The 14,339-nt window shown below is 38.9% G+C and overlaps 1 protein-coding gene and 1 pseudogene across 1 annotated transcript in view; both read left to right on the forward strand.

Moving 5' to 3' along the window:
- The window catches only part of IARS2 (isoleucyl-tRNA synthetase 2, mitochondrial), a 52,662-nt gene that overhangs the window by 9,882 nt on the left and 28,441 nt on the right, over positions 1-14,339 (forward strand). Inside the window, exons 9-12 of the mRNA XM_040985705.1 lie at positions 745-914; positions 2,544-2,634; positions 4,827-4,978; positions 6,919-7,079. Of these exons, the coding sequence (XP_040841639.1) occupies positions 745-914; positions 2,544-2,634; positions 4,827-4,978; positions 6,919-7,079 (574 nt within the window). The remainder of the gene's footprint in view (positions 1-744; positions 915-2,543; positions 2,635-4,826; positions 4,979-6,918; positions 7,080-14,339) is intronic.
- Positions 1,767-1,888, forward strand: LOC121160120 (annotated as a pseudogene).

A 14,339-nucleotide genomic window follows, 5' to 3' on the forward strand; every position in this document is an offset into this window, starting at 1 on the left:
AGAAGGTAGTAAAGGTCAGAATTAGTGGAGGTGTAGAAAAATCAATAGCGAAGGGTCTGATAGGGTACTAAAAGGAGATAGAGACATGGACTATTAAAGTCGGAGTAAAACTTGCCTTGAAAATTGGGGCAATCATTATTGAACTATGACCTCAAGCATACTGTTTACATTTTCTGAAGTGATTTTCTTATTAATGAATTGTGGGTAGTGTTACCTGTCTTATAGTAGTATTATAAAGAATTTATGTTGAATCTAGTATATTCTGAGTGGCTAGGAATGTTAAGTGTTGTTTACCATCTTTTATCATTTTTAGGAATAGGAATATGAAAGTAGCAGTGGTTTCCCACAACAAGTTTATTAAAACCCATTGCTCATCCATCTGCTGATAGAGAAACTTTTATTCTTACATTCCAAAGTTTATATATAGAGGAATTTTACTGGAACTCACTTATATGTTTTTATTTATACATAAAATTGCTAATATTTTAAAGTCTTTACTATCTGATAGGAATGATTAGTGGCCCAGACAGTTGAAGTGCGTTAACTCTGTTTTTCCTCATAGCTGCCCTCTCAGTTACGAACCCCATTTATCAATTTCATCTAGATTCCTGAAGGTCATAGAGTAAGCGAAGTCAGGACTTGAGACCAGATGATCCTGTTCTAGATTCTGTTCTTCTGCCATGCTAAACTCAAAAGGAAGAGAATGGCCACATAAAAGGATTAACTGTTTTCCCTTTCCCCTAGGTGGAGATTTAGAAAGTGGCTCCTGTCGTCATCCTTTGAAGCCTGATAAAGTCTCTCCCCTTTTGCCTGCCAATCATGTCACCATGGCAAAAGGAACAGGATTGGTCCACACAGCCCCAGCACATGGCTTGGAGGATTATGGTGTAGCGTCTCAGCACAATCTGCCAGTGGTACTGATCCCCTTTTGTCCCTTTTAATTATTCATCTTGTAGACTGAGAGTGAAAAATTTTAAAATCTCTTTGTGGTAATCATTTTGTCCTTGTCATTGTTGAATGGTTAGGTTTCTATAATATGCTAAAGTGTCTTTATTTCATTCTATTTTAGAAATATCTAGAATTTTAAAATCAGAGTTAAAGTTCAAGAATACATATTACATGGGGCACATTTTTAAAAGTACTTTGTTTCAAGTATTAAGTAATATAGACTAGCTAATTCTGGTCCTTAAAATGTTAAGTATAGTTTATGTAAGTGGTTGAAAAGGATAGCTTTTTTCCCCTTCTACTCCTTTTAAAAAATATTATTTATTTGAAAGGCAAGGTTGCAGAAAGAGAGGGAGAGGCAGAGTTCTTCTATGTGCCAGTTCATTTTCTAGGTAATTACAGTGACTGGATCATGGAACTGAAGCCAGGATCCTAGCACTGTTTCCCATTTCCCATGTGGGTCCCAGAGGCTCCAGTCCCTGGGCCATCTTCTCTTCTCCCAGGCATTTTTAGCAGGGAGCTGGATTGGAGGTGAAACGGCAGGACTTCAAACTAGCATTGACCAGGAGGACACTGGCATTGCAAGCTGAACCTTGCTGTGCTGCACCAGGTTGCATGCTGCCCCCAGCAGTTTGGTTTTTTTCACTGATAATCCTCTTTAATTTGTACACTTTAGCTATTTAGTTAAAAATACGAGTTCTAGAATTTGTAAGTGTGTACGTTGTCGTAATATGTGAATAGTAGAGATCAGTTTAAGATGGTTTGATATATTTAATATATTTTGTTGTGAAACTTAAAGTATTCTGCCTTTCCAATTAAAAATCGCTTCTCGGCCTTTTGGCTAAGATCAAGTGTAGTATCTGTTCTTATCAGTTTAATATCTGATACGTCCTCTATCCAATTAAAAAAAAACACATGTTTTTTTTTTTTGCTTTGATGTAATTTTGGTTATTTTATTTGCTTGAAAGGTGGAGGGTCAGAGAGACAGTTTTTCCATTTTTGGTTTCGCTCCCGGGGCAGTGTCAGGCCAAAATCAGGAGCCTGGAATTCAGTCTTGGTCTTCTATATGAGTGATAGGGACTCAAATTCTCGAACGGTGTGACCTGCTGCCTCCAAGGGTGCGTATTGGCAGGAAGCTAGAGTACGTTAGAGCCGAGACTGAGATCAGAGATTTCCGCATGGGGTTTGGGAGTCCCAAGCAGTGTCTTAACCATTGAGCCAAACACCTATCCTGTGCAGAAACTCACAAGGAAACAGTTGAAAATATCCTGACTGTAGGATGCTGGACTCTCTGACATTGTCCATGCCCACAGTGTTAGGAAACACCTCAATAACAGCATGATGGACTTAGGACTATTCTTGAAGGACTATCCATTGTAATCCTAGAGGGGAAATCAATGGGGAAGGCGGGGGGAGAAAGCAAGTAAAAGTGCATAAGACACACAAATTCCTATTGGCTGAGGCAGAAGCACCCATAATTTCAGTATAGAAGAATAATAGACTATACCAAGATTTTTTTTTAAATCAGTTACTTTATCAGATATTGTCATAAGGTAGAATATCTTGATATTCTAATTGTTCACCATGACACTTTGTAGGATTGTTTAGTGAATGAAGATGGAATTTTCACAGATGATGCAGGTCCTGACCTTCGAGACAAATCTGTCCTTGAAGAAGGAACCGATGTGGGTAAGTATTGTTTTCTGTTTATATTATAAATGTTTTCTGAAAAGCAACCTATAGTAGCCTTTGTTTGCTCTTCTCCTTTCTTTTACTGTTACCAGAAACAAAATGCTAGAATTGCATTTTTGCCATGATTTGAAATGGAGTTTGAGACTATCTGTTGCTTTGAAGTAGCTCAATTTTTTTTAAACAAATCAGAACTGTCAACAGGGAGAAGTATTATTTTAGAGTTATCAAGAAAATAATAGGTGTTAGCACTTTTGTGGAAAGAGAGCTCCAGTTTGGAGTTAGATGTTAATTGTATCAGAACATTTTCTACTTTTAGTTCAAATAGTTGACCAGTTTTGGGAGTGCCTCAATCTTTTTAAAATTATCTTTTTAAAGATCATTTATTTTTATTGAAAGACAGATCTTTACAGAGAGAAGGAGAGACTAAGAGAAAAGTTCTTCCATTCACTGGTTTACTCCCCAAATGGCTATAATGGCCGAAGCTGGGCCAATCTGAAACTAGGAGCCAGGACCTTGTTTGGAGTTACCCATGTCAACGCAGCATCCCACCACTTTGGGTTATCCTCCATGGCTTTCATGGGCCACAAAGCAGAGTTTTGGGTAGGTAGTGGAACTGGCACCCAGATGGGATTCCAGTGCGTACAAGTTGAACATTCAGCCATTGAACCATTGTGCTGGACCCTTCTCCTCCTCCTCCTTTCTTTTCCCCCCCAGGATTTATTTGAAAGTCAGTTGCATAGAAAAAAAAAAAAACTACAGATAGTAATTCTTTCTGATTCACCATCTGCTGATTCAGGAACGTCACCACAGTGACTGGGTATGGGCCAGGTGGAAGCGAGGAATCTGAAACTTCTTCCACATCTCCCGTGTGGGTGCAGGAGCCCAAGGACTTGGTCTGTCTTCTGCTTCCTTTCCAGGCGCATTAATTGGAAGCCAGATCGGAAGTGCATCAGCTAGATTGTGAGCTGGTGCCCATATGGGATACCAGCAATGTAGCCAGCAGTTTTACGTGCCATGCCACCATGTTCACCCCACTTCCTCAGTCTTACATTATGTTTCTGCCTTATTTTGTAGGTTTGGAAACTGTGCTATGAGGCCTTTGTTTGCCCAGCTAAGACTAAAGCAAATTGGACCTGATGTGTTCGTTTTCTAGGGCAACTATAACAAATTGCCATAACTTTGGTGACTTAAAATAAGATACATTTATTCTATCAAATTCTGAAGTCTAAAAGTGAGAATAAGGGGGTTGGCAAGGTCCTGTTGCCTCCATAAATTCTGTGGAGCAGTCTTTATTTGCCTCTTCTTAGCTACTAGTAGTGCGTGGAGATCCTTGTGTTTGTTGATTTACAACTGGGCTGCTGCCCGTGTGGTCAAGTGGTCATGTGGCTGCCTTTAGCTCCTCTGTGTTTGACTGTGCATCTTTTCTTGCTTTAAGGATCCACATGACTGGATATAAGGTGCAGTCTACATCATTGTGACCTCATCTTAATTATATGTGCCAAGGCCAGATTTCCCAGTAAGGTCACATTCACAGTTACAACCATTTAGGATCTTTTTTGGAGACACAATTCAGCTCACTACGCTGGAGTTCTGGATACCTAGAGACTAGGTTAAGATTCATAGTGTAAAAGATTATGACTTTGGATTTGAAATGTTGAGTTCTGGATAGATTTTTTTTTATTTTTCCTGTGATATAAAGAGCTGTGAGAGAATAACATGCTTTAGAATTAACTCAGGCTGTACCAGAGTGGCTACTCTTCTTGATGCCTTTTAGTGTAGATTTAGTACTCCTAAGAGTTTAGCATGTGTTATGGTTTTCATAGTACTTTAAAAATATGTATAATGTTGACGCTTTAGATTTTAAAAAGATGTATTTATTTGAAAAGCAGAGTGACAGGGAGAGGAAAGACAGATCATCCATTTGGTTGTTCACTCTACAAATGTTCACAAGAGACTTGGCTAGTGTAGAGCAAACTAAAAGCTGCATCCAGGCCTTCTGTGTGGGTTACAGGAACTCAGGTGTTTGGACTGCTGTGTCTTGTCTCTCAGGCGTCGTAGCAGGGACTAGGTCAGAAGCACAGGGGAGCTGAGACTTGAACCAGTATGGGATGGAAGCATACCAAATGGCAGCTTTACCTGCTCACACTTCCAGTGTTTAATATAAATTGTCTCTCTCTATATTTTTTAAGTTATAAAGATGCTTCAGACCACGAAGAATTTGTTAAAAGAGGAAAAATTGGTACACAGCTATCCTTATGACTGGAGAACTAAGAAACCAGTGGTTATTCGTGCCAGCAAGCAGTGGTTTATAAATATCTCGGACATTAGGACTACAGCCAAGGTAGGAAAGGTGGAATTTATCATTCTCTAAAGTTTTACAAGGTTGCATACAAAGTTAGCTTGGAATTTTGGGAGTGTAAAAGATCACTTTTGTTGTGATTTGTTGTAGTGAAATTAGAGGAAATTAGATCTGGAATGACCTTGAAATTCCGTTCAGAGTAGGTGGGCCTTCTTGAATGCTGGGGTACAAGAAGCATAGAACTAGGATAGGACTGGGGCAGGCAAGTTGTTTAACATCCCAGAACTTCGGTTTTCTCATCTCTGCAAAGATGACAATACCTCACTCATGGGGTAAGTAAATAGGCGTTTCCAGTAAAAGATGTTACAGGAAGAGTGTAAACCTTTTCATCTATAGTGGATTTGCAGTGCATTTGAAACACTTTTACTCTAACTTAGAAAATACTAATGGATATACTGTGTTTTTAAGATAACATGTGAGCTGGCTCTTTCAGTGCGTGTGGGGGGGTATGTAAGTGTGTGTGTGTGTGTGTGTATATATATAGATATAATATGCACACACACACACACACATATATACCTTCCGAGGGAACTTAGATAACTTGATTCTCTTGAATGGAAGAGCTCAAAAATGTGTTTGGTAACTGGGCTGAGTGTACAGATACTTTGCTCTGTTTCTAAAATATAAGATATTGCTGTACTCAGTGGTTTGCTTGTTAGCTTGCCAGTTCAGCATCCTTGCCAAAACTGTGCAACAGTTTACATTTTTTAAACTTCTATAATTTGCACAAGTGTGATATAAGTTTTTTTTTTCACTGCCATGAAGGCTTTCTTATTTGTGTATGTTAAAATTTCTAACTTTCAACTCTTCACAGTTTTTTGGTTGCAGAGTATTTTAAGTGTGATAAAAAATGTTTGAGCCAAATTTTTTTCTACTCTTCTTCATAGACAGTTTCAATTGCTGTTTATAAAAATGGCAAGACAGGGTTATGTTGTATTGTTTCTGCCTGACTTCAACAGTAATCAGGTTAGCATATCCCTTATGATGGCCACCATTAACTGTCCACTCAATGGATTATTTTGAAGCAAACTCAAGGCAGTATTTCTTCCATATTATGTTTATTCCCCATAATATTTTAGCATGCATATTATTGTCACTTTGAAAAAAATAGCGATAATTCCTTTGCAAAGTCAGATATTCAGTTTTCACATTGAATTTTTAAATTAATTGAGTTGCGTAGATGTGCTATTCTGCCAGTAGATGGTGCTACAGTGGGCTTTGGGGAGGGAATTTAGAAGCCTTATAAGGCTCTAAAAAATGTTCATTTAAGTAAATACAAAATATATTAGCAAATGAAGAGATTTTTAACTATGTGGCTAGTGAATTTTGGCTTTTGGGGAGATCATTAAACATTTTTGCTCTATATTTCATGCTTCGTTAATTGACAACTGAAATGAAATCAGATGCTAACAGTTTATGACTTCCGAGGGGATAAGAGGGTGGGAGAGATCCTGAGAGGTGTAAGTCAGTTGGAAAGTTTAGAAAGTGTCTTCCTATGAAGTTTTCTTTGTAAAATTAAATTACATCGCCGTTCTTGTTTCTCACCCTGGAATAGTTGCTTATTTTTTAAGCATTTAAACCAGTGGTTGAAATCAAGTTTCATTGACAGTAACTCTGTTTCAGTGAAGTATAATGCAAGATCAAAAATGTTGTTACATGTTTTGACCTCAGGTCGGTCTAAGTTGGAAATTGTAAAATCTCTTGCTAAATTCTCTAAAGGGTAATTTTGCTCTGAATATCGTGTACTGAGCCTTTTACTTTGCTTCGTTTACTCTGAAATCTTAAGTGCTTTTTGGTGGATGAGGAACTGTGTATAACTACAAAAAAACTAAATAAGAAATTGCATTAGGAAAGGTAATGATAGTTCTGGAAAGAATGTGCTGTTGTCTTCCCGCTAGATCTGAGTTCTGATTAACTTGCAGGAATTGCTGAAAACGGTGAAGTTTATTCCTGGATCAGCACTGAATGCCATGGTTGAAATGATGGACAGGCGGCCATATTGGTGTATATCAAGACAAAGAGTGTGGGGTGTTCCGATTCCTGTGTTCCATCATAAGACGAAGGATGAATACCTGATCAACAGGTAAAATTCAAACTAAAAATTGTCAGTGTTTGAAAATGAGTTGTTTTTCTCAAAAATGGAAAAATAGGCTATTGAGATCCCTCTTACCTGGTATAAGTTACATATAATAAAACAATCATCTTTTCTGGGGGTAGTTAAATGTGAACTTTTAAAAAATTCTCTTATCGGGCCCGGCGGTGTGGCCTAGCGGCTAAAGTCCTCACCTTGAACGTGCCAGGATCCCATATGGGTGCTGGTTCTAATCCCGGCAGCTCCACTTCCCATCCAGCTCCCTGCTTGTGGCCTGGGAGAGCAGTCGAGGATGGCTCAAACCCTTGGGACCCTGCACCCGTGTGGGAGACCTGGAGAAGTACCTGGATCCTGGCTTCGGATTGGCACAGCACTGCTCTCACTTGATGAGTGAATCATCGGATGGAAGATCTTCCTCTCTGTCTCTCCTCCTCTCTGTATATCTGACTTTGTAATGAAAAAAAAATTATCTTATGCAGTTGAAATGTTAATGCAAATTAGGTATTTCTGCATGAACTTTTAAAAAAGAGTTTAGTTTTATATTTGAAAAGCAGAGTAACAGAGGCATGTGGGATAGATCACTCTCTCCCATGTGTTGGTTCACTGTGCAAATGGCAGTGGCAGGCTTGGACCAGGCTCTAGCTGGAAGCCCCGGATTCCACCCGCGTCCACCGCCTGGGTGGCAGGGACCTGGGCACTTGGGCCATCATCGGTGCTTCCCAGGCGTGTTACAAGGAGCTTTGCAAACTAGATTCAACGCTACTCTGATGCGGAGCCAGTGTCCCAGGTGCTGGCTTAACTTGTACCATGATGTCTGCCATAAGTCCTACCCCTTGAACCTCCAAAATGATTTGTTTTCAAGGGACAGAGAATTGAGATTTTTTTTTAGGAAAGATTTATTTTTATTGGAAAGTGAGATATACAGAGAGGAGAGACAGACAGAAGGGTCTTCCATACGCTGTTTCACTTTCCAAGTAGCCATAATGACCAGAGCTCAGCTTATCCGGTCAGGAGCCTGGAGCCAGGAGCTTGTTCTGGGTCTCCCCTGTGGGTACATAGTCCCAAGGCTTTGGGCTTTACTGCTTTCTTTTCCAGGCCGCAAGCAGGGAGCTAGATGGAAAATGGATCGGCTGGGGTACGAACTGGTGCCCGTTGGGATCCCGGTGTGTGCAAGGCAGGGACTTTAGCTGTGAGGCTACCACACTGGGTGGAGAGAATTGAGATTTATTGATTGATTGCATGGATAAATGAATCTGCTTTCTGGTTTACTCTCTAATTGCCTATGTTAGCAGGGGCTGAGTCGCTGAAAGCAGGATCTCCGTCTGGGTCTGTCACGTTAGTGGCAGGGAGCTCAACACCTAGCCAGTATCTGCTGCGTCCTCTGTGTCTCTGCAGGGAGTGTGATGGCTAACAGAGTAGCCAGCACCTGGACTGGCGCTCTTTTAAGGGTTATGGATATCCTGAGAAGTGGCTTACCTGCTCTAGTTGTTTTTCTTTTAAAATATTTATTGAAAAACAGAAATATCCATTCCACCTACTGTTTTACTTCGTAAAGGCCTGCAGCATGAGGGGCTAGGGCAGCCGGGAGCCAGAAATTCTGAATCATCCACGTGAGTGGCAGGGATTCAAATACTTTGTCGGCATCTGCTGCCTCGTAGGTTTTTTGACAGTACACTGGATTGGAATCCAAGGCAGGACTGTATCTTGGGCATTCTGGTGTGAAACACAGGCATTCCAAGAGGCAGCTTTACTCCATGTGCAACAATACCTGTCTATAAGAATTTTTTTAAAACACATGTTGACTAAAGTATTTTCAAAATCTATTTTAGAAAGTATTTACATATTTGTTTGATAGGCAGAGTGGAAGGGGTGGGGAAGGAGATCTAACTTCTGCTGCTTCACTACGCGAGTGGCCACAACGCTAGGGCCTAGATTAAACAGAAGCCAGGAGCTAGGACTTCCATGTGGGTGTGCCACATGGGCGCCAGTGGTCTAATACTTGGGCAGTTTGCTGCTTTCTCACGCACATTATCAGGTAGCCGGGTTGGTCGGGTTAGAGCTAGGAGTTGAACTGCTTTCAGATTTGGGATACTGGTGTTGTAAATAGCAGCTTAACCTATTGTGGCACATGTCAGACCCTAGCGTGTTGTATTTTTTTTCTTAATCCTTTATAGTCATATGTAGACTAGTTCTTCTTTTTTTTTTTAATGACCCTCCCCACCTTGTTTATTTGATTTGAAAGGCAGAGGTTCAAAGAGGACAGCCGGGGGCAGTCTTGCATCAGCTTGTCAGCAGCACTGGAAGTGGAGCCAGCCTCTGGGATTGGAACCCTGTGCTCATGTGGGCTGATGGTGCTGCATGTGATGACTTAGGCTACTACTCCAGGGCATCGGTGATCCTGTAGTAGTAGTTCTTAGTAACCTTGAAAGCTTTCTTTCAAGCTTTTTATTAGAAAGATAGCTGGCATCGCTATATTCTGAGGGGTGGCACCTTAGAACAACAATACATTGTATTGCTACATGATGAACAATTGATACTTACGACTGAGGGGTGGACCAGAGGCTCTGCCTCAAGCAGACATGTTACTGGAGGTGAGCCTCGAGGACTAGGTAGGGAAGGAGGAAAGCTTTACCAAGTAGGATTAGCAGGAACTGAGGACCAGGACGGACAGGAGCATGGAGGATGGATCAGAACCATCTGGGGGAGACTGGAGGTGGGGTGCGTGGAGGACCTTGACGTTTGGATGGTAATTAAGACTGATGGAGGCAGATTGTAGGGAATCTTAAAAAGTAGAGTAAGAACAGGTGAGAAGTAAGAATATGTCTTAGGGAAAGAAACTGTAGGTAGAACCTAGGAGATTGTCCTAAGATATTTTTCAGTATTATTTTAATTTGGGGCTAAGATTCTTTGTTCTAAATATCATTCCTGTGTTGTTCTTAAAATTTAGACCTTGGCTAGATGAATTATTCATGTCTTATTACCTCTGGCATGGATTAAAATGATTGTAGTTGAGATAAATTTATACAAGTAACACTTAAAGTTTTATGCTGGAGAGTGTTTTCTTAAGTGCGAGTGTCCTTGTTTCTACTTCTTGTAGGTGTTTAGAGACTAAAAATTTGAGAGAATTCCCTTGAAATGATTAAGGTAGACTATATTGCATATTACCAAGTAGAGCAAATGATGTAATTGACCATTTCACAATGACAATAAAATAATATGTAGTTTTATTGGTTAGTAGTATAGGAAAAACGAACGTCAGCTTTCTCATAAAAAAAACACAAATAAGTTTTCATTAAGTATCATTTTTATTGGGTCAGTACATTTCTGAGCTGTGGAATGGATTTTTTTGTGTGTGTATCTGTCATTGTGTTGCTACCAATATATTTTCTCATTTTGAAGGGAAAGCAGTATACAGAACATTGGCCTACAGAAATGACAGACAAACTTAGCCATATCGTCTGTCAATTCATAGGTCATTTTCCTGTATACCAGTGTTTTGTGTCTGTCTATGAATATTTTTTTTTTGAGAAACAATATGAGAGCCTCATAGAACACAGTGCTTCCTCCCTCGTCTGCTAGTTCACTTCCCAATGCCTCTAAATCACCTGGGCTGCCGTGGATTGAAGCTGAGATCCAGGAACTTGGTGCAGTCTTGCCATGTGGGTTCCAGGAGCCCACAGGCTTCAGCCGTCACCCGCGTCCTCAGACGGTGTGCCCTAGCAGGAGCCACGATCAGAAGCAGAGTCCGGAACGGGGCTCCCTGACACGGGATGCAGGCATTCCAGACGACCTAAGCTCCGTGCCAGAAACCCACCCCTCTGTCAGTTAGTGGTGACTTCAGCCTTCTTCCACAGTGAGGTCCTTTAGGTGAATTCAAGAAAATTGATAATCTGTCAGTTTTGTAGAACAGGGTTAGTGATTATATTTTCTTCTTGTGTATCAAACAGGAGTGAAATGACCAGTTTGCTTTCTTTTTTCACATTTCCATGTAGCAAGTTGGTAACCATCAAAAGTAACAGCTTCTCCACTGGAAATTGGTACATAATCCACATGGAGTTGCTGTTACAGTTGATAACTCCATTAACACCTCAGAAATATTTCTTCTGGTTTTTATTATGGTCTGTATGAGACCTTTAAGTATACTTCTTTCACAGAAAAAAAAGTCTTGATTTATTCATGTTCTTTTTTTTTTTTAAGATATATTTTTACTGGAAAGTCAGATATACACAGAGGAAAGACTGAGAGAAAGATCTTTGGTCTGCTGATTCACTCCTCAAGTGGCTGCAACGGCTGGAGCTGCCCTGCTCCGGAGCCAGGAGCCTGGAGCTTCTTCCTTGTCTCCCATATGGGTGCAAGGTCCCAAGGCTTTGGTCCATCCTCAGCTGCTTTCCCGTGCCACAAGGAGGGTGTTGGATGGGAAATGGGGTTGCCGGGATATGAATCGGTGCCCATATGGGATCCTGGTGCATGCAAAGCAAGGACTTTAGCCGCTAGGCTACTGCGCTAGCCTGGTTTTTTTCATGTCCTGAAAGACTTTAGGAACTGCTAGATTTGAAACTCTGATGTTTAATTTGCCCTGATAGTCTCATTGTATTTCATATTCATATTTGTGTTTTTTCAAGAAAGAATTACATTTCTGACTTAAACACTATTGATCATTTATTGAATCTAATGTAGTACATTATAATTTAGTGAATATTCCTAGTTAATACAAACAAGTGATTTTTAGTATAAGAAGCATGGAATTTTAAAACATTGGTTCCCTAGGAAGGAAAAAAAGCAGCTGGTTACATTTCTTTTAACAAGTCAATTTTTCAGTCTTAATGTACCAGTTAGTTTATGCATACTGAAAATTTGGCCCCAGGCTTTAAGAAGATTACAAGAGATTTAGTACAAACAATGTGGAAATTTCCAGTTTAGTTGGAGTGTTAAGTTTAGCTACTTCATATTTTTGAAATGTTGATTAAAGGTCTCTGAGTTATATAGTTAAAAATATTAAGTTCCAATGTTGTGTTACAAAGTAGGATGGCTGTGGATATCAATGTATTCTCAAGAAAAAGACAAGGAGAAAGAAATTTAAATGTTCTCCCAGCAAATGAATATTAAATGTTCGAGGAGATATATTTACTCTGATTGTACTTTATGCATTGTAAACATGCCTGAACAGTTCAGATTTGTGGTGTTTATATGTCAGAGATAAATAAAAGTCAATACATTTTGGGTTAGAGTAGTACTACTAAAATAAAGTTACATTTCTTTACATTCATGAAATAAAACTAAAAAAAAATTTTTTTTCTTATAATGTTTAAAAGATAGAATTAAATTAAAATATAAAATTCTCCCTCCAAAGTTTTGTTGTTTCCTGTAGTTAGTAAACAAACATGAAGCATTTAATATCTTACCTTGTTCTGATTTGAGTAAAGTGCAGATGAAAAGTTGTCTGAAAGTCTTGACTATTGTTACACAGCAGAAAATCCTGGATGACAGCAGTGGTTGCTTCATTGCCTGCTAATCCTAATGCTGCCGCATTTTCAGTTCCATGCTGAATAAGCCTGCAGCCCAGTTGACTTCAAAGTTCAGCATGATTGGTGTTATAAGTCCTCGTACTGCCTTGTGGGTCGTCACTGAAACCGAAGAAGGGATGTGTAGTGCATGTGTTTAGATAAGGCCTTTGAGTAAAGTACAGACTTTTATGATGGATTAATGCTTTGCAAAGTACAGCATTTGAATGGAAGGATACAGATTATGTAGTGATAAGTGGCTTTACCCACTTTTATCAGCAGTAATTCTAATCTCTAGGTTACAAGTTAACTACAAGTGCTTGTATGAAATACAGGATATTATTAACAAGCACTACAAGTGCTTGTATGAAATACAGGATATTATTAACGAAAGAGATTTCTTAAGTCTCCAAAGACAAATTCAGACTTTTTCTTTTTTTCTGAAGAGTATTTAATGCTGCAGGAAAATGCTTAGGAAATTATTTTTTAAAGTTTGTAAAGCGTAATTTCATTTCATTATAAAACTTCCACTTCTAAGTATTTATTTTGAGGAAATAAAGCTAAAGTCTCTTGTACAAAATATATGTATATATTTCATCTATACACATATGCATAGATAAGGTACATATATATATAAAGTGTTCACTATAGTTGTTTATAAAGGCACATAATACTAAAAAGAGGTGTAATTTAAGTCAGTTATGGAAAACATGAAGCCAGTATAAATGGCTTCTTAGTTAGTGGTTACTTAGTTACCTGTTTATGAAAAGCAAATTTATGTAGCACTCTAAATGTTTGGCTGTTTCTAGGTTTTTCCACAGCTCTGTAATGAGTACATATGGATGTATTAAACATTAACATTTTTGTATATTAGCATAAAATTTATTTTTCTATTTTACATGTTTTAAAATCTCACATAATATAGAAAATATAAGGAGTTTAATGAGCACACAGATTTAACGTTTTTCAACATTTTGCCATATTTGCTATAAATTACGTACCCATTTGTACTAGTTTTTTAAAGCAAGGTAGAATGATTTAAAATCACCTAAAGTGAGATGGTCAAGCAAAAAATGGAGGGTGTAATTTAGTGAAGAAAACATTTGTAAATATAATTCATATATGTAACATCTATACTTTTAAAAAGTTAATTTGTGTGTCTTCTGATACAGTTCCATAGGCTCTGGGATTTCCCCTCCTCTGCTCTCAAGTCTGTTCCCCTCACTGAATTCCCCATAATATGATAATAGTATAGTCCTTCACAATCAGTCATAAGTCCATCATGCTGCTATTTAAGTGTGTCATGATGTAGTGGGTATGGAGAATGGCAGAGTCAAACATCCTGTTGTCAAAATACATTTTGCAATTTCACTGGGAGTCCATCTTTGATTTGGAAGTGGAGATGCATGCTGCTTTGTATCTTCATGTCTTGATGTGGTAGTCTCTGCTATACAGTCCCTCTAGATGACTGTATGTACATGCATATTTACCTCTATATCTGGATGACCATATGTACTTGCCCATTTACCTCTGTATCTATTGACCTTGTATTTTACATGAAGGTTGCCTTACATCAGAGAGAACATGTGATATTTGTTCTTTTGGGATTGGCTTATTTCGCTGAGTACAATTGTCTCTAGTTGGAACCATTTTGTTGAAAATGGTAGAATTTCATTCTTTTTAATGGCTGAGTAGTATTCTATGGAATAGATGTACCACAGTTTTTTTAATCCATTCCTCTTAATGGGCA

This window comes from Ochotona curzoniae, unplaced genomic scaffold (genome assembly GCF_017591425.1).
Source record: "Ochotona curzoniae isolate NIBS_2020 unplaced genomic scaffold, NIBS_Ocur_1.0 contig_430, whole genome shotgun sequence".
Taxonomy (NCBI): Eukaryota; Metazoa; Chordata; class Mammalia; order Lagomorpha; family Ochotonidae; genus Ochotona; species Ochotona curzoniae.